The sequence below is a fragment of the Vidua macroura genome, chromosome 11, assembly GCF_024509145.1.
Source record: "Vidua macroura isolate BioBank_ID:100142 chromosome 11, ASM2450914v1, whole genome shotgun sequence".
Taxonomy (NCBI): Eukaryota; Metazoa; Chordata; class Aves; order Passeriformes; family Viduidae; genus Vidua; species Vidua macroura.
This window is the reverse complement of record NC_071581.1, coordinates 622,379-647,703: the sequence shown is the minus strand read 5'-3', so window position 1 is coordinate 647,703 and position 25,325 is coordinate 622,379. Positions and strand designations below refer to the sequence as shown.

The following is a 25,325-nucleotide window of genomic DNA, read 5'->3' as shown; positions in this document are numbered from 1 at the left end:
GAACTGGCTCCAGGAGCCCAGAACAAAGGCGGGACAGAGCATATAAGGGCAGAGGGATAGGAGTGGCTAGGGTACAGATCAACCAGTGGGTAACGGGTAAAGGGGAGGAGACGGGATGGGGTGACATACAACGAACCAATCGGGTTACAGGAGAGGAGTGGCATGTCAACAGGGTCCAATGGGGTTAACAGAACAAGGGAACTTTCCAGAACTGGGGAATGTGTTAGACTTTGATGGGCAGTTTCCACTGGGGAGGGGAGCAACAGGTAATTGACAACTTCTCTACACTGAAGCTGCCTCCCAAGGGAGAGCGGGGACCCCTCCCACCACTCCCCCTTTTTGGTTTATTAAAAATACATTCCCCACAGTTCTGGACAACATTTTCTTAAAAACGGTTAAGGCAATAGAAATTAAGAAGATGATAATTAAAATCCAAACTAAACCTTTAACAATCGGAATGGCCCACCCAGGATCACCCCATTGAGAAAAGATCTTGTTCACAGCGTCCACAGCCCCAGTTTCAGTTTTTAAGTCCGTCACCAACGCCTGGATCCGCTGGATGCTGGCTTGGATGGATGTGCTCTTCGATGACAAATTGAAGCAGCACATCCCTTCAAAGTCCTCGCAACTGTGGCCATGGGCGAGCAGCAGAAAGTTGATGGCCGCTCTGTTTTGTAAAGTGGCGTGCCTGGTGGTCTCTTCTTCCGCCAAAAGATCTGATAAGGCGGCAGAGGTAGCATTGGCCTGCTTACTCACCCAACACCCTAAGTGAGAAATCTCACCGAGGGCCTTTGCTGCCGCATACCACGGTAGAAAAATGGATGCGGCGACCCTCTTTCCTTTGCCCCAATCATAAATTTCCAAATCGCAATTTGGGTCGAATTCTCCATAGGATCTCTTTTGGCGTGCCGATTGACTTTCCTTTTTCCAGTCTAGAATTTGTGTCTTATTAGGGGTCAGCGTAGTAAGCTTGCCAAGGCTACAGGGACCCCCTTTGATCTTAGAGGGGATCCCAGCCCACACCCTGTCCCCACAGATCAAAAACACACCCCAAGGGAGCTCCTTAGGGTATGGGTAGGACTTGGACAGTACCGGGCTTGTGTAGTTGCACCACTCGTTGATGTATTTTTTATTAGTTGGTGTTACTTCCTTGATGTTATAATTTGTTTTCCCTTGAGGGGCCTTAGTATAAAATCTAATGCAAAAGTGAGCCCTTGTGGACCCCAGTAGATCTAATTCCTGGGGTTCCTGTGGTGCCTGTGGTAGTGTCCTTATCCAACCCACCCAGGAGTCCGCCGGGTTGGGCTTCATCCCTGTGAGTGGAAAGTCATTTTCCGACAGGGGGATTCCCACCAGGCATGTAGACAATGGGTTGTCTACACCTCCCATGGCCATGCAAAGTTGTTCTTGCCCGATGGACTTTGCCAGCGTGACCCAGATGTTCTCTTTGGGCTGCGGTACGATCCAGCTTCCTGCCAGGTGGAGACACAAGATGGTGAAGAGTGCTGCTGCAGGAAGCTGGTCACTGCGGGGTGCTCTGGCTGCTGTGACTGCCATTCTGGGTGGCCCGAAGTCTGATAAATAGACACATAAAGGAAATAAGGACAATGGCCCCTTTGAATCCCCCTCCTCCCCCGTTTAAATCAAAATAGTATCAAAATAGGAAAATTTAATCGTGTCAGGTATGAGGGAAAAAGGGGTGGGACAGGAAAGTGGTAGGACAGGAAAGGGTAAGGGATGGAAGGGGATGGAGTTAGAGGGTAAACAGTCCAAGCCGGTGGGAAATGTCTGTTTGTTGTAAGGGTTCTGACGGCGGCGTTAACAGGTGCAGTCTTCTTCCTCTTTCTTCGGCTCCACGCGACGGTGGTTTTTGCTGGTGCTGGCGTCTCGGGGGAGTGTTCCGGGGGTTGGCTCTCGGCAGCGGTGTCTTCTCTGTACGGCTTGATGAATTTGCCGGGGATCCACCTGGGGCCCTGTTCTGTTGAAACACATTTATACCCTCTCCCCCACGTTATTAGAGGGTATGGGCCTTTGATGACTTTTGACTCAGGGTCTTTCACGAGCACAGGAGGTCTCTCCTTCAACTGCGCCCTGGTGTTATTATGGAAATGGCACAGGATTGGGGGGTTTGGCTCGCGGTCCGAACAGTTCCATGAAGTTGAGAACGTACAGAGCCTTGCACAACCTTTCTACAGGGCTTGTGGTAGGGGCCGAATCATTCTGTTGTTCTAACAATTTCTTAATTTCCTGGTGTTTCCGTTCCACGATTGACTGCCCTGTAGGGTTGTGTGGAATTCTGGTGACATGATCAATGCCCCATAGTTGCACAAACTCCATGAACTGTTTGGACGTGAACCCTGGTCCGTTATCAGTCTTGATGGTTTTTGGGACACGCAGAGTGGAGAAAGCCATGTATAAGTGTTTCATTATGTCTTTGGTTTTTTCCCCCATATGGGTGGAAGCGAACACTGCCCCCGAGAACGTGTCCACCGACACGTGGATATATTTGAGCCGGCCAAAAGAGGGGAAATGGGTGACATCTGTCTGCCAGATGTCCAGTGCCCCCAGTCCCCGGGGGTTAACCCCCGTCGCTAACAATGGTAACGCATGGGACTGGCAGTTGGGGCAGGTGGCTAAGATGGCTTGCGCCTGCTCCTTAGAGATCTTAAACTGGCGGCATAGCGCTGGAGCATTCTGATGGTAAAAGGCGTGGCTCATCTTAGCCTGCATGTGGACATCTGGCAGGGAAGGTGTCAAGGCTGCTGGGTTTGCTGAGTTGGTGTGCGCTAACATTGCCAGAGTGTCCGCTCTCCAGTTGCCCTCAGTGATATCTCCTGGCAGGTCTGTGTGTGACCTAACATGCAAAATATGATAAGGTTGCTCTCAGTGGGAGATCAGCCAAATTAATTCTGAGAGCAAGCTATAGAGTATTTTATTCTGAATGTCTTTGAGCAGGGCATGTTCGGCCTGCTCTGCTATCCCGGCTACATATGCCAAATCAGTTACCAGGTTGAACGGTTGTTGAAATTTTTTGAAAGCTCTCACTACCGCTGCAAGTTCAGCGATCTGGGGGGAACCCTGAACTATTTGGATGTCAGACTCCCACTTCTGACTGTCCGGGTCCTTCCAAGTGATCACTGATTTGTGGGATCTACCCGACCCATCAGTGAACACCGCGAGAGCGCCTTTCAGTGGTGTTTTTTGAAAATTTTTGGAGCCAAATACAAGGTGTCTTTAAACAATTTGTGTTTAGGATAGTGTATCAGAATCTGGCCAGGATAGCTAGCAAGCGAAATTTGTAATCCATTTGTTTGTAGAAGGAAGTCCAATTGATCCAAATTTAAAGGTAAATAAATGCATGTTGGGTCACACCCTGCAAGGGTCCGGAGGCGCTGGCGGGCCTTAATGATCAGTTTTGATATTAATTCTGGAAAGGTGGTGACTGTCTTGGCGGGCTGGTGGGGGAGGAACAACCACTCGATGATAAGGAGTGGGTCCCTCTGGCTGTCGTCCCACTGGAATAACAGGGCGTGTAAGTTTGGGGACTTACCGAGGATGGCACACTGGATTGGGAGGGACCGCGCGACCCGATGCGCCTGGCGGGACTTGATAGCATCTGCGACTCTCTCCAAGGTCTCACGGGCATCTGGGGTGAGATGGCGTGGGGATGCCAGGTCGCCGTCGCCTTTCAGCAGGTGAAAGAGTGGCGACAGCTCCTCCGTGGTGAATCCCAGGAGAGGTCGGATCCAGGTGATGGTACCGCAGAGCTGCTGCAAATCCCGCAGGGTCCGTGGGTCGTCTTTGATGACAAGAGACTGGGGCGCGACGGTCCTTCCCGTGATCAAGAAGCCCAGGTATTTCCAGGGGGACGGCAGTTGGATCTTGTCCTCCGCGATCTGAAAGCCCGCATCCTTGATAGCTTTTACTGTCCTGTCCAAAGCTGCTTGTAAACAGGTAGAACTGGCAGCACAAATTAAAATGTCGTCCATGTAGTGTAGAATAATGGCCTCCGGAAAGAGGCGGCGAATTGGGGAAAGGACCTGCGCTACAAAGGTCTGGCAGAGCACAGGGGAATTTTTCAATCCCTGGGGCAGAGTGGTCCATTGGTATCGTTTATATGACTCACCTCGGTTGATAGAGGGAACCGAGAATGCGAATCTGGGAGCATCTCCGGCGTATAGCGGGATGTTAAAGAAACAATCCTTGATATCAAGGATTGCGATCTGCCAATCCCGGGGCAGCATAGAGGGAGAGGGAAGGCCTGGTTGCAAGGGGCCCATATCCTCAATAACATCGTTAACCCTGCGTAGGTCTTGGAGCAGGCGCCACCTGTCTTTGCCGGGTTTTTTAATAACAAAGACAGGCGTGTTCCAGGGGCTGGTGGAAGGTATTAAATGCCCCAGGCGCACCTGCTCCTCTACAAGTTCGTTGAGCGCCTTAAGTTTCTCGATTGGCAAGGGCCACTGGCCCACCCACACCGGTGTGTCAGTTTTCCAATTGAGCGGTGGGGAGGTGCGCTCCGCAGTGGCCCAGACTAAAAATCCCACGCAGGGCTAGGGATGTCGAGGCGGGCGCCCCATTGGGACAAAACGTCCCTGCCTAGTAATTTGATATTGGATGTAACAACAAAAGGCCGAATCATGGCAATCTGACCCTCCGGCCCCTCTACACACACGAGGTGCTTACTGCGACGGGAATTGACGGCTCCTCCCACACCGGAGATTGTGCCACAAGGGGACACTAACTCCCAGTCGCGCGGCCACTCTGCCTGAGGGATGATGGTAACATCTGCTCCGGTGTCTGCCATCAGGTCCATGGAGATGTTTTTCCCCTGAAAAATAAATGAGGTCTTAATAATGGGTCTCTGTTTAGTAACGCTCTGTATTAAAAAAGCAGAAGGGTCTTGTTGAAATGGAAAGTCCGGTGAAAAGTCGTGGTCGTCTTCTTCTTGGTGGCTGTGCAAAATGTAGCACAGGGCTAAAGGAGACCCTTTTGGCAGAGAGAACGGAGGATGATGGCAAACCACGGAGACGTTGAGCTCTGCCCCCGGCTCAAAGTAGACGACCTCCGGGATGATGGTGAGGTCGTCCGGCGTGCTGATGGAGTCTCCGATGAACAACACTGTGACAGGGTGGTCGCGGTATGGCGGCGGCAGGAATCCCACCGGGACACGGACCAAGTCCTCATCCGGAAACATGATGTGGATGGAACTCCGGAGGACTTGGCGGCGGGCACTGTTCAGTTGTTTAGTCCGTCTGAGGAGCCGGAGCCCGTCCTCCTGGCTGCGGACGTCCGGAGAAATGTGCCGCTGGGGCAGTGGTTCTCCGGGAGCGATGGCAGCACAGGGAGCTGGGACGGGCCATTTGATGTCGTAGCGCGGCCCCTCAGCGCGCTCCGCCTCCCGTTTCCCGGCCGATGAAAACGTGGATTCTGATAAGGCGGCCTCAGGGAGGGGTTGTACGCATGGTATGACCTCTCTGGCGGCCAGTGTGGGCAATTGGCTTGTATGTGGCCCAACTGACCGCAGCCGAAGCAACGCGCGTTCGTTAGGTCCACCATCGCCTCCCCCACCCCTTTGCTCACCGCGAACGCCACAGTCTGCTCCATTGATGCCGCTTTGGTGCACGCCTAGACCATCTTGGCGATGGTCGGCTCTGGATCCTGGGGGAGAGCTCGCAGGATCTTCTTTGTCTCCGGGTTGGCGTTGGTCAAGGCCATCTTGCGCAGCAGTTCTTCCCTGGCCTTGACGTTCTCGATCTGCCAGTCTATAGCCTCCTTTAGCCAGTCTATGAACTTAATAAAAGTCTCGTCAGGGCCTTGGAGGATGGATGAAAAGTTCTGGAGGGGGGTGGTTCCGTCGGGGATTTTTAGTAGGGCCTCCTTCCCGGCGTCTCGGATGTCAGCTAGCAAGTTATCGGGAAGGAGGATCTGGTCTTCCGGCTTACTAAATTCCCCTTCCCCTGCCAGCGCCTCCAGGCCCTCAGTGCCATCTCCCAACACCTCCTTAAGGTCATATTTTGTTAAGATGGGCTTTATTAGCTTTTTCCAATGGATTTCCCACAGAAGAAATTCTGTGGGAGACAGCAGAGCCTTCGCTATGTAGCGAAGGTCATGCTGTACCAGGGTATGTCCGGTGAAAGTTAGGTCTAATACGTTTTTGAAGAAAGGGGAATTTCTCCAATAGTCCTTGGCTGCCTTCCTCAACTCCTTCACCTCCGCGTATGGCAGTTGCTCCCACCGCGGTTCCTTCCCCCTCTTGAGCTTGACCGGTGCCGCGATTGGGCCTAGATCCCTGGCGAGATCTAGGTCCCCATCCCTGATGGCCTTGGCCCTTATCTGGGCCCAGCCCTCCCCTGCCTTGGTTGTTGGCCGGGGGTTGTCACTGTCCTCATCCTCATCCTCTTCCGAGGATGAGGCAGGACGGGCTAGGGCGCGAAGCCTCTCCCTTGCCGGTGGGTCCTGGTTACGGGAGACCCTGCAGGCCAAGATGGCCTGCTTCCGGCAAGGCCTACTTCCGGTTCCGGTGGTGTGGGAACCGGAAGTGGCAGGAGAGGGGGCGTGGCCTGACCCACCCACTGGGGTGTGGCCTTCCAGTAGGCCTGTCCCACCCACCAGGGGCCCGCCCAGGGGTGTGGCTAGGGGGGCAGGATGGGAGGGTCCCGATGTCACCGAGATCGACGCAGCTGGAAGGGCGGGACCCGACGCAGGGGCGGCAACCGACGGAGGGGGCAGAGATGTTAAAGTGGCGGGAACCGGAGGGGTTGAGGAGGAGGAGGAGGCGCCATTTTGTGGTTTAAGGCAATTGGCCACGAGGCTGCCGCCATTTTGAAGTGATGTTAGAACAGAACTGGAACTGGGAGTAAAACTGGGATTGGGGACATGTGGATCGTGGGAATGGATAGGGCTCTTGCTGGGGTGGCCAGTCCCAGCACAAGAGAAGGACAGGGTGGAACGGGAGGCAGCAGGGAGACGGTAGCAGCCCTGTGCCTCATTTTGGCAGGATCTATCTCCCGATCCACCCTTAGGGGAAATGGGGTTAGGAGCGAGGGGGGCGGAATGAGGGGTAGAAAAACTGGGGCCCGAATTTTCCCCTTTTGTTTTAACTAAATTAAAAATAACATCATAAATAGGAAAGAACCTCCCAACCTTAAAATTCCCAGAAACTTGAAGATCATAAATATAACGCCCAACTTTTCCCCAGAATAAGACAGAAAAGACGTCCTCAGTAGAGGCGTCTGGAAAATGATCAAAAATGAAATTAGCAAAAGACTTAAGAATCCTTTTGTTGAAAGAAACATTCCCCAATCACAGGGTAGCCTTAACTTGGGTGTAAAAGTCTCATCTTGCAGGGGAGAGGCGGTTGCCCATCTCCGCACTGCAGAGGAGAATCCCCACCAAAGCAAAGGAGAAAAGAAAAAGAGAAGGGCCTGCGTCAGCTGCTCTATTCGAGCAGCGAGACTCACCAAAACCAGGATGTGGCGAAAGGAAAAGCTGAGGTGGGGTGGTGGAGTTCTGCTGGTGTCGTGGAATCTAGAGCTTCCCCCGAAGCTGCAGGATCGGATATCCACGACTTGTCAGCAGGTCCAGGAGAAAGGGGTCTTCTTAAAACAGAAGAACAGCTGCTCCTGGGATTGGCGGCAAACGGCGCTTGCAATCCTGCAGCGCAGGGTCACAGATCCACACACGGCGAGGAGACGCTCTTCGGGGACCGGGGCAGCAATCACCGTGTTTGGGGCGCCAATTGTAATAAAAAGTGGCTCCGGGGACTCCCTGGGTTCTCAGCCAGTCCGGGGAGTGATCCGCGGCTGACCGGTCCGCAGGGAGGGGTAGGTGAAACCCGGATAACTCCACCAGAGAGTGACGAGACGTCTCCCGAGCAGTAGGATCCAAGAGGCTTTATTGCGGGAAAGGATCAGGAACAGGAGGAGAAGGCAGGGAACACAAGCACTCTCGGAGGGAACTGGCTCCAGGAGCCCAGAACAAAGGCGGGACAGAGCATATAAGGGCAGAGGGATAGGAGTGGCTAGGGTACAGATCAACCAGTGGGTAACGGGTAAAGGGGAGGAGACGGGATGGGGTGACATACAACGAACCAGTCGGGTTACAGGAGAGGAGTGGCATGTCAACAGGGTCCAATGGGGTTAACAGAACAAGGGAACTTTCCAGAACCGGGGAATGTGTTAGACTTTGATGGGCAGTTTCCACTGGGGAGGGGAGCAACAGGTAATTGACAACTTCTCTACACTGAAGCCGCCTCCCAAGGGAGAGCGGGGACCCCTCCCACACCACTTCTCCGCCAAAAAGCCAGGGAAGTTTGAGCAGACACTGAGGTTTGAGCTCGTGCAGACAAAGCGCCAGTACGAGCTGCCCTGCCGTGGCACCGGCCTGTACCCCAGCATCAGCCAGAACCCACGGTAAGGCTGGCCCCTGGCAGCCTCCCATACCACAGCTGCCCCTGAACCACAGCCAGGGCTGCCCCTTGGGGCTTCTGGCCTGGGCAGATCGTGCTGCCTGAGGTCACCCAGCACCTCCGACTGTGCTGGGAGCTGGGAAGGCAGATGGTACCTCAGCCTGCAGGAAGGGTTATGGCTTTCTGACTACATTTCCTGCTTGGAGCATCTCATAGCTCCTCCTTCCCCACTTTCCTGCCCAGGGTGGTGTTTCCATAGTGGAGGGAGACCATGGAGGAAGATGAAATCATCTTCAAGGAATATGTTGAGAGCACAAAGCAATTCCACTTTGGGCCGCTGCTGTGTGGGAAATCAAGAGACTGGTATGTGCTCCCTGCTGGGCCTTGTACTTTTCTGGGCACACCTGGAGAGACAGGCTGTCCTGGTGGCACAACCCAGGGCAGTCCCCGGCAGAGTCCTGGGAGACACATGGGTTTGAAGGACCACAGATGTGTGAACCTAAGCAGATATAGGCAAATGAGCCTTGGCGGAGCTGCTCTGCCTGCCCAGTGGGTGCCTTGGTGGCCGCCTTGGTGGCCAGAGCCGCATGCTGCTGCCAGTCCAAAGGTGACTTGGGGGACAACTGTTGTGTCCCCCCACATGTCAGCTTCAACCCATAGGAAATGAACTTTAGGGGGGTTTTTGAAGTGCCTTGAGCTCTGCAGGTAGCCTGATCGAGCAATTATTCTGTAGATGGTTTTGTAAACCTTTCATTAATCTGTAATTATTAATAAGATTTTATGGTTGACCTGCCAGTGGGTGTCGGGGGGGAACGTACAGCAAGAATTAAATTTTCCTGTAATGACATTGCATCCTCACTGCTGGATAAAGTCTGCCTAAACACGTTGCCATTGAAGCTATTGTGTACTTCTACTTTTACTGTCGCTTTAAAAAAAAAAAAAAAAAAATTCACATTAAGTTCTTGTCTCCATGGGAGTTCTGGAGGGCTAGGTCTACTTTGACACCCCAAGGAAATGAAATTGAAATAGTTTAAGAAAACAGACAATCTTTAGCCAGGTTGATGGATGGTCTGGGATTTCTGTTTGCCTCTTTAACCCTTGCACTCCAAAGTCATTTCCACACCTGAGAGAAGGGTCATTTGTTATCCTGAGAAACGACAACCTGCTGCCCATGGCCTGGCAGCTCAGCGGGCTGGATGACCTTGCTGAGGACTTCTCCTTGTCCCAAGATAAAGGCACCATTGATCCCCGCTCAGAGTTTGAAGTGGCAGTGCATTTCAAGGCCAGGCAGATTGGCAGCGTTAAGAAGACCCTCCGACTAGAGGTGAGAGGGACTGTGAGCAGCCGTGTGCTCCTAGGGACAGGGTCAGGAAGAGCTGCACCTGACAGACACAAGGGTGCTGTGACCCCAACTTCTGCCTCTGCACAGCGTTTGCCAGAACGTGCAGTGCATCCACATCCCCCCAGATAACCAGACACTGCATCCTGAGCCTGTACCACAACCACCTTGTCCCTGTGAATGGTTGAAGGTTGTTGTCTGGTTGTACAGACTGCAGCGTGATCTCGACATTCCTCCTGGACTTTGTCTGAAGCTCTTGCATAGTGCAACAAACTCTCCCTGTGGGATTTTGTTCCCCATGGTTTAGCGGCTGCATTTCAGAGAGGGGGCTAGGTGATTAGAGAGGGTTGTCAATGCCACCTGCTCTGAGACACCTCACACTTCTTGTGCTTGTTCTTACACCCCTGTGCCTCCCAAGGATGCTTTAGCAGCAGCATTCCCTGCTGTAGGAGTGCAGAGTTGGGCTGATAGGGTTTTTTACTGCAGGAGAATCCCACTGGGGCAGCCCATGAGAGGAACGGGTTAGCAAAGCTTGGGAGTCCGCCAACGCTTGTGAAGCCAGGGAGGCCACAGGGAAGCAGCCAGCAGAGACAAGGACTTTCAGGCTGCCTACCAAAAGAATAATCTGAACAGTGTTTGTTTCTTGCTGCCTCAGGTTTCAGATACAGAAAATGTCCTGGGGATTGTTCAGGCTGAAAACATCAAAATCTCTGCAAAGGTCTATGAGGTTTCTCTGAGCATTGACATGCCCAAAGGTCAGTGGATGCCTCCCAAACAAAGCAGTCCAGGTGCACTGCATTACCTTGGGAGGTGGGCGACCAAAGCACTGGGATGGGATGGGATGGGATGGGATGGGATGGGATGGGATACAAGGATGGCATGGATACATGCCACAAAGCACGTACCCTGCAACCTGCATGAAATAAAGCATTGTCAGGGAACTGACAGCCTTAAGTCTCTCCCCTCTGAACTTTGAAGTGTGCAGCTTCATGTGCAGATTGGATTTGGGGGCTTTGAAATAACAGTGATGTGAACAGGCAGTTGGCAACGCCCACAGGCTCAGCACAGCATATAAAGTAATTGGATTTGTGCTTGGAAGCGAGGAAATGGGAGCCGAGCTCCTTAGCTACTAAGCCTGCAGATATTTTGAGTGAGAAGAGAAAGGGCAGACAAGTAGCTGGAAAACACTTCCAAGAATGGAAACTTGCTGGAAAGGGTTTTGTGCCGAGACCTCCATGTAGCTTGTGGCCTGTTGTATTCTGCAGCAGCTCACAAATACCGTGTTTGACCTCACTCTGTGGCTTTTCTGCAGGTTCAGATGGAAGCTTGGAATTTGGAACCATTAATGTCCTGGATAATGTGAAGAAAGTCCTGAGGCTAAAGAACAAAGGGGTATACAACATTGAGTACAGGTGAGTCCAGCTGCCTGGTAGTGAGCATTTCCTTGGGTTCCCAGGCCTGCATTCTCCCTCTGTCAATGGCTAGAATCTGTTTCCATGCTGGCTACCTCATGGTAAATACAAAACCTGGGCTCTCTAATCTCAATTATTCTACCAGAGAATCCAGCCCCAAACCAGCAGTTCTTCACAGCTCAGCTGCACTGACTTTCTTGGATGGTCACCTCCTTTATCTTTCTGAGACTCTGTAAAGAAGTGAATGAAAAATTTCAATGTCAAGGTTTCTTGCAGTAACATTGTGATTGTCTGTACTCTCTGTCAAGATCCAGGATTCCCTGAGCAGAGCTGGATTCTCCCTTTTTTTTCTGGTCCTATGCAAAGTCCTGGCTGTGCTGGTGGCACCTATATTTTTAACTGCAGAGATCTCCATTCCTTCTCTTTCTCCCCAGTTTCACGCTGAAGGGTGCAGGTCCCGGGATGCAAAACATGGCATCCTACTTCACTGTTGAGCCTCAGTCAGGCATGCTGACTGCCTCCCAGCCTGGTGTGAATATTGAGATACTCTTCCACCCCACAAGTGAAATCCTCCTCAAGAACAAGCCCATCCTGTACTGCCAGGTGAGCTGCCTGGGCCAGGCTGTGTTATCACACGGTGTTTTGGGAGCGTAAACAGGACAGGTGTCTAACGGACACCTTTAACTGGAGAATCCTCTCTCCTGCTTACACAAACAAAGTCTTTCAAAACCATTTGGGAGGCTTCCTAAGTGGAGCTGAGAATCTGATTCTGGAGGAAGTGCTTAAACCGGGAGGGCTACACTGGAGGCCTGGGGTGGAGGCTGGGGACTGGGGTAGAGGCTGGCCTCTTTGCTTTCTTTACCACCCTTCCTGTGGACACAGGTGATAGATGCCAGCTCAGGTGAAGGAGGCCAGGTTGTCACCAACATCCCAGTGATGGTGTCAGCAAAAGCTGAGTACAGCAAGTACAGCATTGAGCCTGCCTCACCCATCGACTTCGGTGCCGTGATCAAGGGCACCAAGGAGACCCAGACTGTCGTGCTGGAGAACAAAGGCATGCTCGGCTTCAAATTCCGCATCCACCGAGCACCCAAGGAGGCATCTGCATTGGAAAGCAAAAGGTACGAGAAGCCCTGCACCACCCTTTCTGTCTGAGGAGGCACAACCCCCCCCATGGCTGGTATGTGGCAGGCAGCCACGAGACCTGGGCTATCGTCCATTTGCATCCCTGGCTTGGGGAGAGGGGGCAGAAAAAGGCCTCGGTATCCGCATGTGTAGTATGAAGCTGGTGATAGAGCTGCTCGGTCCAGCAATGGGAGCTGTAGGCTGCTCTCTGGGAGCCATCAGGAGCACAAAGGCTTTCCTCTGTGAGGAGGAAGGCCAGCTTTGGCCTCAGAGAAAGGCAGGGGAGCTCAGCATGATACTTCTGCAGATACTTCTGCTTTCTCCTCTCAGTTCAAAGCAAGGGGAATCTGCTCCATCGTCTACAAAGCACTCAGCTGTTGTAGATGTCGGCGAACCCAATAGGAAGAATGATGATGTCTAACTCCATTTCAGAAGGCTGAATGATTTCTTTATTATAATTATAATACATTAATATGCTATATAAAAGAGGATACTAAATACTACATGCTACTTTCTCTAACTATCATATCTAACTAACTCACAACTCGCGACCCTGTTCTCCAGAGCCCAGACACAGGTGGATCCGATTGGCCATCAGGCCCAAACAATCCACCACGGTCCAACCAAGCGCTCACTCTGGGTAAACAATTCTCCAAACACATTCCACAAGAGAAAAACAAGGAGCAGAAATAGAAATTGTTTTCTCTTTCATTTCTCTCTGTGCACCTCAATAAAAAATCCTGAGAGAGAGAGAAATGTGCTTGCCACATATCACCGTTTTAGTATAAATTAAAAAAAATAAAATAAAAAAACTGCATCTGCAATTCTTCTGCAGGGTCCTGCAAAAAAGAGCAAACACATCTCAAGAGGTCCCCTTATCAATTTGCTAGTTATCAATCAAAAGCCAAATCAAATGCTGATGTGGAATGTTCAACGAGATCCTTTACCTGCAAACCATCTATCAAATCTCTAAAACAAAACTTACAACATAAAAACCCAAACAACAATTAAAAGAATGCTCAAATTTCAAGTCCAAACAATTGATTCTCTGGAGAAGGTGTCCACTGATTGGAAACGTTGATCTTGACATCCTCAAAAGTCCTTCTCAATGCTGAAACAGAGAACTGCTGAATCCTGAAACAAAACAACTGAAGAAAGTCCAAACAACAATTAAAAACCCATAAACAAAACCAAATGTGACATCATATAATTATCTAATACCAAAACACTGAATGTCATCCCAGAGACTGCAACAACTGATAAAACCAACTCTGGGCTGATTGTCAACCATGCAAACATACCTTTCTTGTGCAAAAACCATCACCAAATTAAAAAAAAACTGAAAAAATCTCTGAAATGCCATGGCCAAAACTCTTAAATCAACCACTTTTTTTCTTGTTTTTTTTTTTTTTTTTTTTTTTGTCTTTTCAACCACCTCTATTTAATGAATCTTAAATCTAATTTTTTTTTTTTTTTTTTTTTTTTTTTTTTAAATCTCGGATTTAGAATGCCCAGCAAGTAGCAGGCTTTAAGACCCTGCGCAGCTGGCGGCCCCGGTCCATGCGGGCGGAGCCAAGATCCCAAACCCGGCCGTGGGGCACACGGGGCCCTCCGGCCGGGGGGCTTGGACCAATCGGTCCCAGCCCGACCGGCGGGGCGGGATCTTCATCTTTACAGCCCGCCCCCACCATGCGGCCAGTGTCACGGCAAGTCTTCCAGCATTGTGTTCATCCCGCACCGCGCCTGGCCGTGGCCGCAGCCACAGCCTCTCAGGACGCGGTTGGCCCCGCTCCTCAAACGAGGGCATGGCACAAGAACTGCCCCAGGGCTCAGCAGAGAAGGTGTTTTTCCCAGAGAAATGTTGATTCTCAGGACCTGCGGCACGGTTGGGCCGGCACGCAGCTCTCTGACCCCTGGCGGCAGCACCCCCACGCTCTCCGGGCACAAGACCAGCGGCTGCATTCCCAGAACTCATCCCCCCTGCCCCCCAAACGTGAGCGGGAGGGGCGAGGGGCCTCGAGCTCCGGCGAGAATCCCCCATCCAAGCAAGAATTGGACCAAGAAAAACACTGTTCCCCAGAAAGGCACTAAACTTCATAACTTTCACTTTCGCGGCAGCTGCAAGGAGCTGCCGAGGAGCGCCAGCAGCAGAGAACAGGCTGGGAGGGGACCCCGGGCTGATTGGAGACGGCGGGGTCCGCTCCAACGCGGCCCCAGGCTGCTGCTGCTCGCTGCTGTTGCTGTTGGCAGCGCCTGGCGACCCGGCGAAAGCCGCGGGAGGCGGCGGGGCAGCCGGGGCCGGCGCGGGGGCCGCTGCGGGCGGGCGAGGCGCGCATCACAGCCGATGTGGGCGGCGGAGCCGGCGCGAGGAGGTTCTCGGCCGGCGCCGCAGGCTGGGGGTCTTCTATATCATCACAGCTCGCATCGGGAACAGGCTCCGAGCCGGCGGGCGGGACCACCGGCGCGGCGGAACCCACCGCTGTGGAGGGATCAGCCGCTGGAGCAGGGGGCGCAGCCGCCGCCGCGGGAGCGATGACGGGCGCTGCCGGAGGCGCGGCTGACAACTCCGAGGCAGGGGCCGGCGCGGGAGCCGGCGCAGGCGGCGTCTCCGCCCCTGCCGAGGTGGCTTCAGGCTGGCTCTCAGCGGCGGGTGTGTCTCCCAGCTCCGAATGGGCAGGAGGAGGAGGAGGCACGGCTGCAGGCGGGGAAACCGGCGGGCGGAGCGGCGTCTCCGCCTCCGCCGGGAGCGGCCCCGCACCCTCCGAAGGGACGTGGAGGCGGGGCTCGTACGCTGCAGGAAGAGGAGGAGGTGGAGGATTCTCCCTCTGCGCAGAAGCAGAAGAAAACTTCTGAGCCACGGACAAAGGCTCTGCCCCCCCCCCCCCCCCCCGCCTTTTCGCGGGGGGGCACCTGCAGCAAAGACTGGATTATCGGAAAAGAGGTCCATTTCTGGACTATCGGAAGAAGCTCTAAATAAACTTTCATGTATCGAAACGCCCAGAGATCTCGCATGATGCTTTGCCTGATGAGGAAATACAGGGATCTCCAAGCCTCTGTATTCAGGGAAAAAGCCAGATCCCCGAAAAAAACACGACTGTCTGCATATTCAAGAAACTCCAAAAAGTCATCATCAGGGATAGAAATTCCATTGACCCGAGCCAAATCTCTCCAGAGGGCAAGTATAGGGCCATGTACACAAGACAAACCAATGTCGAAATCTGCAGACAACTCTTCCCAAGGTTAAAGTCCACCCCAGATCCTGCCCAGGGAAGCAGGAAGACACACTGTCCTGGGCTGTTCTCAGTAATGCATTTATGTACAAAACTGTGTCATGTTGAAAGGTGTTTTCTCCTAACATTGCTCTCTGGGTTCCCACAAGGAACAAACCCCTATCAAAAACATTTTCAATTTGGATCCAGTCAAGATGTCAGTTCCTGGCTCATCCTATGCCGTTGCTACGGTGACCTTCACCCCGCCAGATGAGCAGAACTACAACTGCACATTCAAGGCTTCCCTTGTCATCCCAAAAGGGTAACTGACCCTATGAAATATTGGGGGAGGCCTCACTGATAGCTGCCTCTCCCCTGGGAAGGAACAGACCTCTTGTTAGCACTAATGCTTTCAGTAGCCTTAGGCAGAGTACTTGGCATGAGATGACCTGGGAGGCAGTAACTCTTAGAAAAGAAAAAATAGGCTGATGGTTTAGCCTGTATGAGGAACTACAAAGACAGGCAAATATTAGGTGGCCAACCAGAAGTTACTGAGATGTGCTGCAGCTGAGCTGGGGGTTTCCAAGGACAAAAGCTTAGATGAAGCAGTTTCTGTACCAGCAAGTCAGCAGTGACAATTTCCTCTTTGTTTCTGTAAAATGAGATGATCCTCTGTGATTACCTGGCATTCATTAAGCTGTTGTGGAGTGATTGGAGCTGGTATGAAAGAGGAGCCTAGTTCCTCTGCCCTGGGACCTGTGTACTGGGGCTTTGACTTGCCCTTCCTCAACCCTTTAGTGGCTGAATTGGAACAAGAAAAGTCTAACTGCTAATAAGCAATTGCTTTTTTACTGTTCTTGGAAATGATCTTTACTGATGGTGACGATGATGTATTTTTGCTTTCTTGCTTTCATGCTGTGCTTTTGCTTGTTGCATAAGTCTCATCTCACTGCAGCCAGGGGATTTTCCATATCTCATCTGGTGCCTCATTTACCTGCTGTAGTGCATGATTCAATTAAGTGAAATTATTTTTAACTGTTATTGTGGAAGGCTCTGGCTCTTTGGAGCAGATTCCTCTTGCCAATGGCCCTGAGTGGATTGGGAAGAGGCTGGTGGGGGGGCTGTGTTGTGGGGTACAGGGGCACCAGGCAGGGAAAACACTCTGGCCCTTGCTGCTTCGCTTGCCCAGTGAGAAATGGGTTAGTGCCAGCTGAAATTGTTTCTGTGCCTCTCCTGCAGCTCTGTGAAAATCAAACCCCAAACCCTGACCTTCACCATCAGCGGGAGGGGGCACGAGCCGCAGCTGACAGTCGTGTGCCCGAGTGCTCGCAGCGAGAGGGGAAACGCCGTGCTGCGCTTCAAGAGGCTCCGGCTGGGGGATTCAGAGACGCTGCCCCTGGTCATCCGTAACAACGGCAGCATACCTGTCAAGGTGAGGAGGACCTGCTCAAGGGATGGTCTGGTTTGGGAACAAGTGCTTGTGGCACAGGGGACGGGTCCCAGAAAACATGGCAGACCTGAGAAGAGGTGTCAGAAATTCTTTTTAAGCAAGTGACTGACATCTGTTCTCCAAGAAGGGAGTTCTTGGAAATTTTCCATCCAGTCTTTCTTCTTTAAGTTGAACACAAGAAAGATGGTGGAAGTATTTGAGATATATATATATATATATATATATATATATATATATATATACATACATATATATATATATATGTATCTCAGGTCACCTTTTGTTCTCATGGACACGTGTGATTTCCCAGTTCACTACATTTTAAGTAGACTTAGATGTGGTTTCATTACCTTCTGCTCATTACTTTCTGTCCTGTTTGGTTCTGTGTCAGTTCTATCCAGATGCCTCTGAACACCCTTTTTTCTAGGCTGGTTTGACTTAACTTTTGTGCTAAGTGCTGTTTGTAGTGGGAGAGGTGCTGGGTTCCCATGCGGGACCAGCAGCACTGCGGTGTCAGTCCCTGTGCCATCCTGTACTCACCAGTATCGTTGTGCTCTGGGTTCCCTTTTCTCAGATTATGTTACACCTGGAGGATAAGCATGGAGCGTTCTTCTTGAAAGGCAGGGCCTCCACACTCAGGATATTCCACACTGAAGATGTGGAAGAGGACTCCGTTGGAAACGGTAAGTTCATTAACCATGAAGTGTGATCATGCACGGAGGGAAAACGTGTGCCCTGCTCTTGGCTTCTCTGAGCAGCAGCCAGATGTTAGGCACAGTGTCGTTCCTCGGGCTCTCTGTCCCCCAAGCTTTTCTTGGGGCTTTTCTTGCAGGGTTTCCTCCTAGCCAGTTGTAGGAAGTCTTCTGTTCTTCTAGACATGGTGGGTTGAGTTGTGGGGGACTGTCAGTACCTCAGTGGACCCTCTGAAGTATTTGCTGCAAGTGGGAAGGTACCAGCCTGAACAGACACAGCCCTTGAGCACACAGCCAGCAGAAGCCAAAAGCACTCTTTGGCTCAGCTTTGCATATGGCTGGAGCTGGCTGGAAGCAGATGGAATGAGGGCTGGGCATCAGCCTGCGGTTAAGCTGCTTAAGTGGTGATGTGTCTGGAGGTGGCAGTCTTGTGAACATAGGAAGAGGGTCTGGAACCACTGGGGATAGAACCTGTGCTTAGAAGGCATCTGGTTTCAACCTCTTATTCCTCATATATCCTATGGAACTATTTCCTCTGTACAGCTGTATCACTTAACTCTGATTTCCATTGCTGTGCAGAGAGCAAGCCCCCGAAGAAGCCTTTCTTCCTTCTGCATTGCGGGCAATCGACAGAGTTTGATGTCATTTTCAAACCCACGCGGGCTCGACGTCTGGAAGGGGAGATTTGTCTCTTCATGGGGGACATGTGCTCTAACAAAACCCTAGTAGAGCTGGTGGGTGAAGGCCACAAGGATGAATTCACCCTCGATGGCCTAGAGGAAGACACAATGGAGGGGAATGCTGAGAGCAGTCTGAAGAAAGACATCATTGATGGTAAGAGAGGAGAAGCTGCCAAGGTGGAGCAAGGAAGAGGAAAATGTCTGCTCATGTGTGTCCTCCCTCTAGCCAGGCCTGGGCTGTCACCCACGGGACTTGGTGTCCTGTGGGCATGGCAGCCATGCATGCAGAGCAGTGTGTGCTGTGCTGCACGTCGCAGGCTTAGGGATGTGTCAGGATGTTTTCCTGAAGGTGGTGGGATGGGGAACTGCCTGGGGAACTTCCTTGCTCCAAGCCTTCCTCCCTCTGGGAGGAAGTATTGAACATGCAGGGGTCTGTTCACGTGAAGGGGGCAGGTGGAGCTCCCTGCATGCTGAGATCCCTTGCTCTCCTCCTTAACAGCTGTCAGAATGAATCACCTCCAGTTTGGGGACTGTCTTGTCGGGAAGCGCTGCAGCAGGACCTTCACCATCACCAACCACACCCGTAGGAAGGTCATGCGCTTTGAGTGGGAGGCAGACGCCCCATTCCAGTTCTCCCCCAAGGTGAGCGTGGACTGCTCTGCCTTTTCCCATTGCTCAAGCCCTGCCCTGCTGTTCCCAGGAGCTGGCAGGGAGTCCTCACGTACCACTGATAGCCCATTCCAGTGCCATGTAGGAGAGGCAGTCACTGGCTTGGCTGGGCCAAGGCTGCCAGCCTTGCAGAAAAGGCTTCATGTTATGGGAGGTGGCACCTTCTGGTCATACTTTTGTCTATCAAACTTCACATAAATCCACTCTGAGGTGCAGATTCCTGGCACAGCTGCTCACCACATCAGTCCCTTGTGCTGTCAGTCCTGCCTTTGGCAGTGCTTCCAGTTTGCTCTTGACTCCCTGATTCTCCCTAGGTGGGACACCTCTGTCCTCGCCGTGCCAAGGACATCACAGTGACTTTGAAATCAGATGTCCCAGCCACCTTCAGGAGGCACCTTGTGAAATGTAAGGTGACCAAGATCAACTTTGAGCTGCCACAAAGGGAGGTTCCTGACTGGGATGACCGAAAGTGCACTGTCTCATGGAAGAGTACCACCAGGAAAGACCCGGGAGACAAATTCCCTAAAATAGAGAAGGTAAGAAGCAAAATGGCAAAAAAAGCCAACCCAGCTTTTACAAAAAAAAAAAAAAAAAATAACCACCATAACACCATCACTGCTGGCTGAGCAGCTCCTGCTTCCTCTGGACATTGGACAGCTGTGAGGTTCACCAGCAGTGCATTCCAGGGGAGAGGTGGATGCACAGTGACCAGACACACTCACACGAGAAGGGGAAGCCTTTTGACAAGAGACCTTCAGCCACACACAAACCATCAGTCTGTGCCACAAGCACAAGTGTTGCAGCCCATGTTGAATGGGGGACAATGTTTTATGATTTTATCCTATTTTATGGTGGCAGAAATTTCTTCATCTCATTTGGTGCCTTCTCACCAACAAGGAGTTAAGTCTGCTGCACTCTGTCTCTTCTTTTAAAGTGGAGAGAAATCCACTTCTCCTGCACATGCTGGTGAACTCCAAGTTTTGTCTGCCCGGATACCAGAGAATTTGGTTGTGGTCTCTGTATTGTGTGGGATATCTGTCTCATCATGGAGTAGCCCAGGCACGGTATGACAGTATGGAGGAGTCCGGAGAAGGATCATCTCCAGAGACTCTTGCTTTTATTGTCACTATTGCCACGCACACTCATCTTGGGTGAAGGCTCTTTCTGAGTTTCTGGACCATTTTAAGGCCTCTAAACCATCCTCTTTTCTATCAGAATGTCTGCAGTTGGAGACTTTCCAAGTGAGATCTTTCACATCCCAAAATGCCCATCCCCAGCTCCCAGCAGTGTGGCTGTTGCTCCACACAAGACATCTGGAGAGCACTTTCTCCTAAGACAAGAAGAAAAAGGTGCTTTCTAGAACTCTTCAGTCTTGGGGTTCTCCATCTACAGAGCTCCAGCAGGGGAACTTAAACCAAATTTTGAGACCTGCTGGATTTATAGGGGACCAGGAAAAGAGTCAGTCCCTCTACAAGGTTGAAGTACAGGGACTGGAAACCAGCTGTAGTCTCCATGGGGATATTAGCAGCTGTGGTAGTGACTGCTTTGATCACTGGGTAGAAACAAGTACTGTAGCAGAGCAGTCCCAATTTTGTCATCTTTCCAGGGAAGTAAAAGTGAATGGTCCTTTCTAGTCCCTCTATGAGGCTGATCTTGGAGGCCAGAAGATCCCCTTCTCAGCCAGACCTTCTGGGCTCTGCTCAGTGATTCCTCCCTTCTCTGTTTGCAGGTGGTCGAGATAGACCCAGAACCGGCTCACACTGTGGTGGAGGAGAGCAGCCAGGAGGCCGAGGTGTACCTCAGTGCCGTTGCTGCCCACAAGCAGTTGAAGCTGAAGACGATGGTGGTTCAGTTCAAGGATACCCAGCCCTCCCAGACAAGGACAACCACGTGAGTGCTGGAGGCCAGGCAGGGCCCTGCGAGCAGGAGCTGCCTTTGCCCAGGGCTGGCCCAGTGCCTGCTTCCCAGAACTCTGCCCCAGCCCAAAGCAGCACAGGCCCATTTATGTGCACGCAAAGCCAAGCAGGAGATGGTGCTCAGGAGAGGTTCAATGCTGCCATACCTTTCTGCTGAGAACAGCCATGGGTTTGCTTTCACTGCGTGTCACCTGTCCTCATCTGCTCAAGAATAAGTTTGCAGTCAAACCAAGGCCTAAAGTCCAGAGCAAGCCCCTTAGCTTCGGTGTCCTGGGCACCATGTTGGCCCTTTCCTCTTAAACATCCAGACTTGGAAATACTGTTTTGGGCCACCCAGGACAGCAGTCTGAGCGTGGCAGGGTTGCCTGGGGAAGAAGATGCTCCTCAGCAGAAAGTGGTACCAGGAGTCCCTCAGACAGTGTTACTGTACTATTTGCTTTATATTTATTGGACCTTTTTTTTTTATTCCTCCTTTTTGCTTTTCAGTTTCAAAATTCACAACGCAGGGAAGGAAGCCCTGGAGTACTCCTGGGATTATGCCGCAGATAGAGAACCAGTGAACAAGCCATTCTCATTCACTCTGATGCGTAAGGGCATTTCACCCCAAAACATGAATTGCTTTTTCATCCTTGTCCACACGTCCACTTTCATCAGCATCTTCCCAGCTGCAGCTGCAGAGTTTTCTCCTTGTCCCTCTCTGCCTTTCAGCCTTTTCTGTTCTTGCTCTGCCACTTCTGCTCTGCAAAGGACTGACCCAGGATCTGGGGAGAGCCACGTGCTGGGTCAGGACTGGGAAGGGGGACATCAGGTCATCTCTTTGAGAAGTCTGAGACTGGGAAAAACAGTTGTGTTAACTAGTGACCTGCCCTGCAGCCACTGTCTGTGTGCAGTTCCTCACTCCAGGGCAAATGCAAAGTTACTGTCTAAAAGCAACTCTCACTGTCTAAAAGCTTTGGCACAGGAGTGTGTGCTGCAGGCAGAGACTCTGCTCCAGACGCCCTATTTCCTGCTGGAATAAAGTTCTTGGCCAGAGCTGCTCCAAGTGCATCCCAGCTCTCCCATCTACGTGCAGCAGGAGGCAGAGTTGCTGGAGCATAAGTCTTTGAAAGGTGTCCTCTTCCTCCCTGCAGGTCGGTTCCTCTCCGATGAAACTGTAAAGCATCGCAGAAAGCTGCTGCGTAGTTACTGGTGGGAGCTGGAACATCCTCCTAAGATAGTTCCTAAAGTGCGGCAGCGGCGGCCTGACAGGAGGCTGCGGTTAGCCAGATTGCGGCAGCAGCGGCGAGACCGGCAGTGGCGCTGGGACTGGATGTGGCAGTGGCAGCGGCAGAATAAGGAGATGCAGGAACTGAGGCTGCAGCTGCTGCAGGAATTGGAGCAGCAGCAGCGGGATTCCGAGCAGCAGCAGCAGGATTCCAAGCAGCAGCAGCCCTCTGAGCAGCAGCAGCAGCCCAAGCAGCCAGATCCTTCCAAGAAGAAACACCGCTCAAAGCAAAAGCATGTCTCTCTGCAGCCTGTCAGTTCCTCCCTGGAAATCTTCCCAGATTTCACCCATGACGTGCCACTGTTCTCCATCAACCCCTCCTGTGGCGTCCTTGCTCCTGGCCAGAGCAGACCTTTCATGCGCAGTTCTCCCCAAAGTGTGTGGGGAATTTTAAGGCCACTGTGCTGTGCAGGTGGGAAACATCTTTGCCAACTCATGCTACTGATGGGTATCACTGAATCACAGGGTGGGACAGGGTGGAAGGGACCACAGTAGGTCAACTGGTCCCACTTCCCTGCTCAGGTGGAGTCATCCCAGAGCACAGGGTTGTGTCCAGAGGGCTCTGGAATGATTCCAGTGAGGGACACTCCACACCCTCTCTGGGCAAGCTGGCACCTGCACAGGCAAGAAGTTCTTCCTCAGGTTCAGGTGGAATTTCCTGATCAGGTTCTGCCCATTGCCTCTCGTCCTATTGCTGGGCATCACCAAGCACAGCCTGGTTCGTCCCCTAACACCCTCCCATCAGTCCCTCTGACTGGGATGGGGAGGTGGGCCTGGAGCCAGGCAGCCCCAGAGAAGGCAGCAGAAACACCCACATGAGCACGAAAAGATCATCGTCTGGCCTTGGTAGGGAGACACTGGGAAAAGACACTGTATGAAACATTAAGCTCCTGGAGGGTTGCAAAATCTGGAACGAGAGATCTGGGGACCAGCCAGTCCCTAGCTCTGCTTCCTTTGGGACAAGCAAGGCCTGCTTCTCTACATGGAACCTCGTGTGCTGTAGTTGGTCCCCAGGCACTTAACTGGTCATGTTCCTGTCCTTGCACCTCTGCAGCCTCCATGCAGCGAGTGCAGTTGTTCAATCTGCTGCTCACTGCTTGCACAGAGAGAGGATGCAACACTGTGTGCTCTGCAAGGAGACAGAAAAGCGGCTGGCTGGGAATGTTCGTCAGGCTAATACCAGTCCCCTTCTTCCTAGGATTCCTAACCTGAAGCCAACTCAGAAGAGGGTGCGGGTGATTTTGAAAGGCACAGCCCGGGAGGAGAAGAGTCTTGGTAAACTTGAAGAGTCTGTGTTACGGCAGACAGAGCAAGGCCAGACACCCGAGAAGCAGGTGCACGGGAAACTACCACCTGAGTGACAGCATCTGTGTCAGCTGGAGCATCCGGCAGGAGCCGGCAACATCGTCTCTTCTGCTGCTGATGGTCTCCCACCCTTCACCGGAGACCTCTGCAGCTACCCTTCCAAGCTCCAGTGAAGACCTCTCACTTACCTTTTAGTTACCTAAGTTAATTAACTAATTGTTAGTTGTTAATCAATTGTTCGTTAATTGTTAATTAAACAATTGGCAATAAATTGTTAATTGTCAGATTGTCTTGGTTGCAAAGACAGGTATCTGTGGGACCTCTCTGGAATGGAGAATGTAGACCCTCTTCCCTCCAAATTATTATAACTGAAATTAAGGGGCTTTCAGGCAATGATATGGGGAACGGAGTAGCAGTTTTTTACTAGCATGTGTAACAAGGCAAATAAACACCACCACTGGCAGCAGCAACAAACAGAACCAGATACCAAACCACAGCCTTTCCTCGGCTGTAGGCACTTCCCCTTTGCTGTAGTTCTGGTCACAGCTGGGCAGGGAAGGGAGGCAGATAATGAATAAAGCAATTGCTAGAGAAATTTTAATTAAGCTACACCAAGGAATACACTGGTGAGCTCAAGCACTCAGTGTGATCAATTCTTAAGAACTTTTTGCTGTGAGGGAGTCTATACAGTAGCCAAACACTGACTGAGCAATGCTCAATTTGTTAAAAGATAAATAAAGTGATGAGAAAGCACCCTAGTGAGGGAAGAGCCCTAGCCCTTAGACCCTTTCAAAACATGCAAATAGATTACACTGAGTTCCCCAAAATACAGAGATGGAAATATCTTCTTGGAACAGTTGATCACCTCACCCACTGGGTAGAAGCCTTTCCTATCTCAACTGCAACTATCTCCAAAGTGGCTAAGATGCTATTAAAACAAACCATTTCCAGATATGGGCTAATTGAAAGAATAGACTCAGATAAGGGAACACACTTCAAAAATGTAACATTCTGTATGTGTTGCATTAGACATAAATTGAAGATTTCATACCCCGTGGCACCCTCAAAGCTCTGGATGTGTGGAGAGAATGAAAGCTATTCTTAAGAACCATATTACCAAGTGAATGATTGAAACCAGATTAGCATTATTATGGATCAGAACTGCTCCAAGAAAGGACAGAGGAGTTTCTCCCTATGGAATGTGGTTTGGGTTACCTTATATGGGAAGGAAGGAGAGGTTACCAGTGGCTGAAACTAATGACTTATAGATCAGAAATTATTTGCAGGCAATTGCACTTTCATTCACGGATCTTAGATGAAAAGGGTTGTTACCCCAAACATCTAGACTTTCACATGCACCAGATAAAAACAGGAGATTGGGGTCTAATAAAATCCTGGAAAGATGATACAGCAGCATGGGAAGGTCTCTTTCAGCTACTTTTAACAGCTGAAACAGTTTCCAGGAGTGCAGAAAAAGAGCGGTCTCACGCTTCTCAAAGGACCAGTGGAAGCTCCTCCCCAAACTTGGACAGTGGTATGTGGCGGTGCATTGCTTTCCCCGGCCGCACGCAGCCTCTGAGAGCCTGGCTATGGCGCTGCTCCTTGGTGTGGCCGGGGTCGCCGCTTGTTCCCGGGCACGGCTTCTGTGCACCGGGAGGGTGGGCTGGCCGCTCGCTGTAACCGGGTGCTAGGGAACCGGCGAGGAGGCGAGGAATGACCAGCTCTTCCGTGCGGGAGGCTGAAGCTGTTTATTGTTGCCGCAGGGCTCCTAGGTGGAAGCGCGGTCCACTCCTAGCGCCCGCATGGAAGAAAACGGCGCCGAGGATCCGGCGGCGCGGGGTATTATTTGGGGCA

At 51.7% G+C, this 25,325-nt stretch overlaps 1 protein-coding gene and 1 long non-coding RNA gene across 2 annotated transcripts; both read left to right on the top strand.

Moving 5' to 3' along the window:
* Window positions 1-15,710: 15,710 nt before the first annotated feature.
* On the top strand, window positions 15,711-22,459 carry LOC128812979 (hydrocephalus-inducing protein homolog). The gene is made up of 10 exons (XM_053987707.1): window positions 15,711-15,817; window positions 16,735-16,927; window positions 17,520-17,628; window positions 18,217-18,471; window positions 18,817-18,959; window positions 19,301-19,522; window positions 20,716-20,876; window positions 21,389-21,489; window positions 22,033-22,213; window positions 22,447-22,459. Exons 1-10 carry the CDS (start codon window positions 15,711-15,713, stop codon window positions 22,457-22,459), a joined length of 1,485 nt encoding a protein of 494 aa, XP_053843682.1.
* A 52-nt stretch (window positions 22,460-22,511) lies between these two features.
* On the top strand, window positions 22,512-23,743 carry LOC128812883 (uncharacterized). The gene is made up of 2 exons (XR_008438865.1): window positions 22,512-22,578; window positions 23,365-23,743. It is a non-coding gene; the product is annotated as an uncharacterized LOC128812883 (long non-coding RNA).
* The last annotated feature ends 1,582 nt before the right edge of the window (window positions 23,744-25,325 follow it).

Coding starts and splice junctions, on each gene's coding strand:
- LOC128812979 (XM_053987707.1), top strand. CDS start 15,711: ATGTCAGTTCCTGGCTCATCCTATGCCGTTGCTACGGTGACCTTCACC. Junction 16,928..17,519: donor ACGGCAGCATACCTGTCAAG/GTGAGGAGGACC, acceptor CCCTTTTCTCAG/ATTATGTTACACCTGGAGGA. Junction 19,523..20,715: donor AATTCCCTAAAATAGAGAAG/GTAAGAAGCAAA, acceptor CTCTGTTTGCAG/GTGGTCGAGATAGACCCAGA.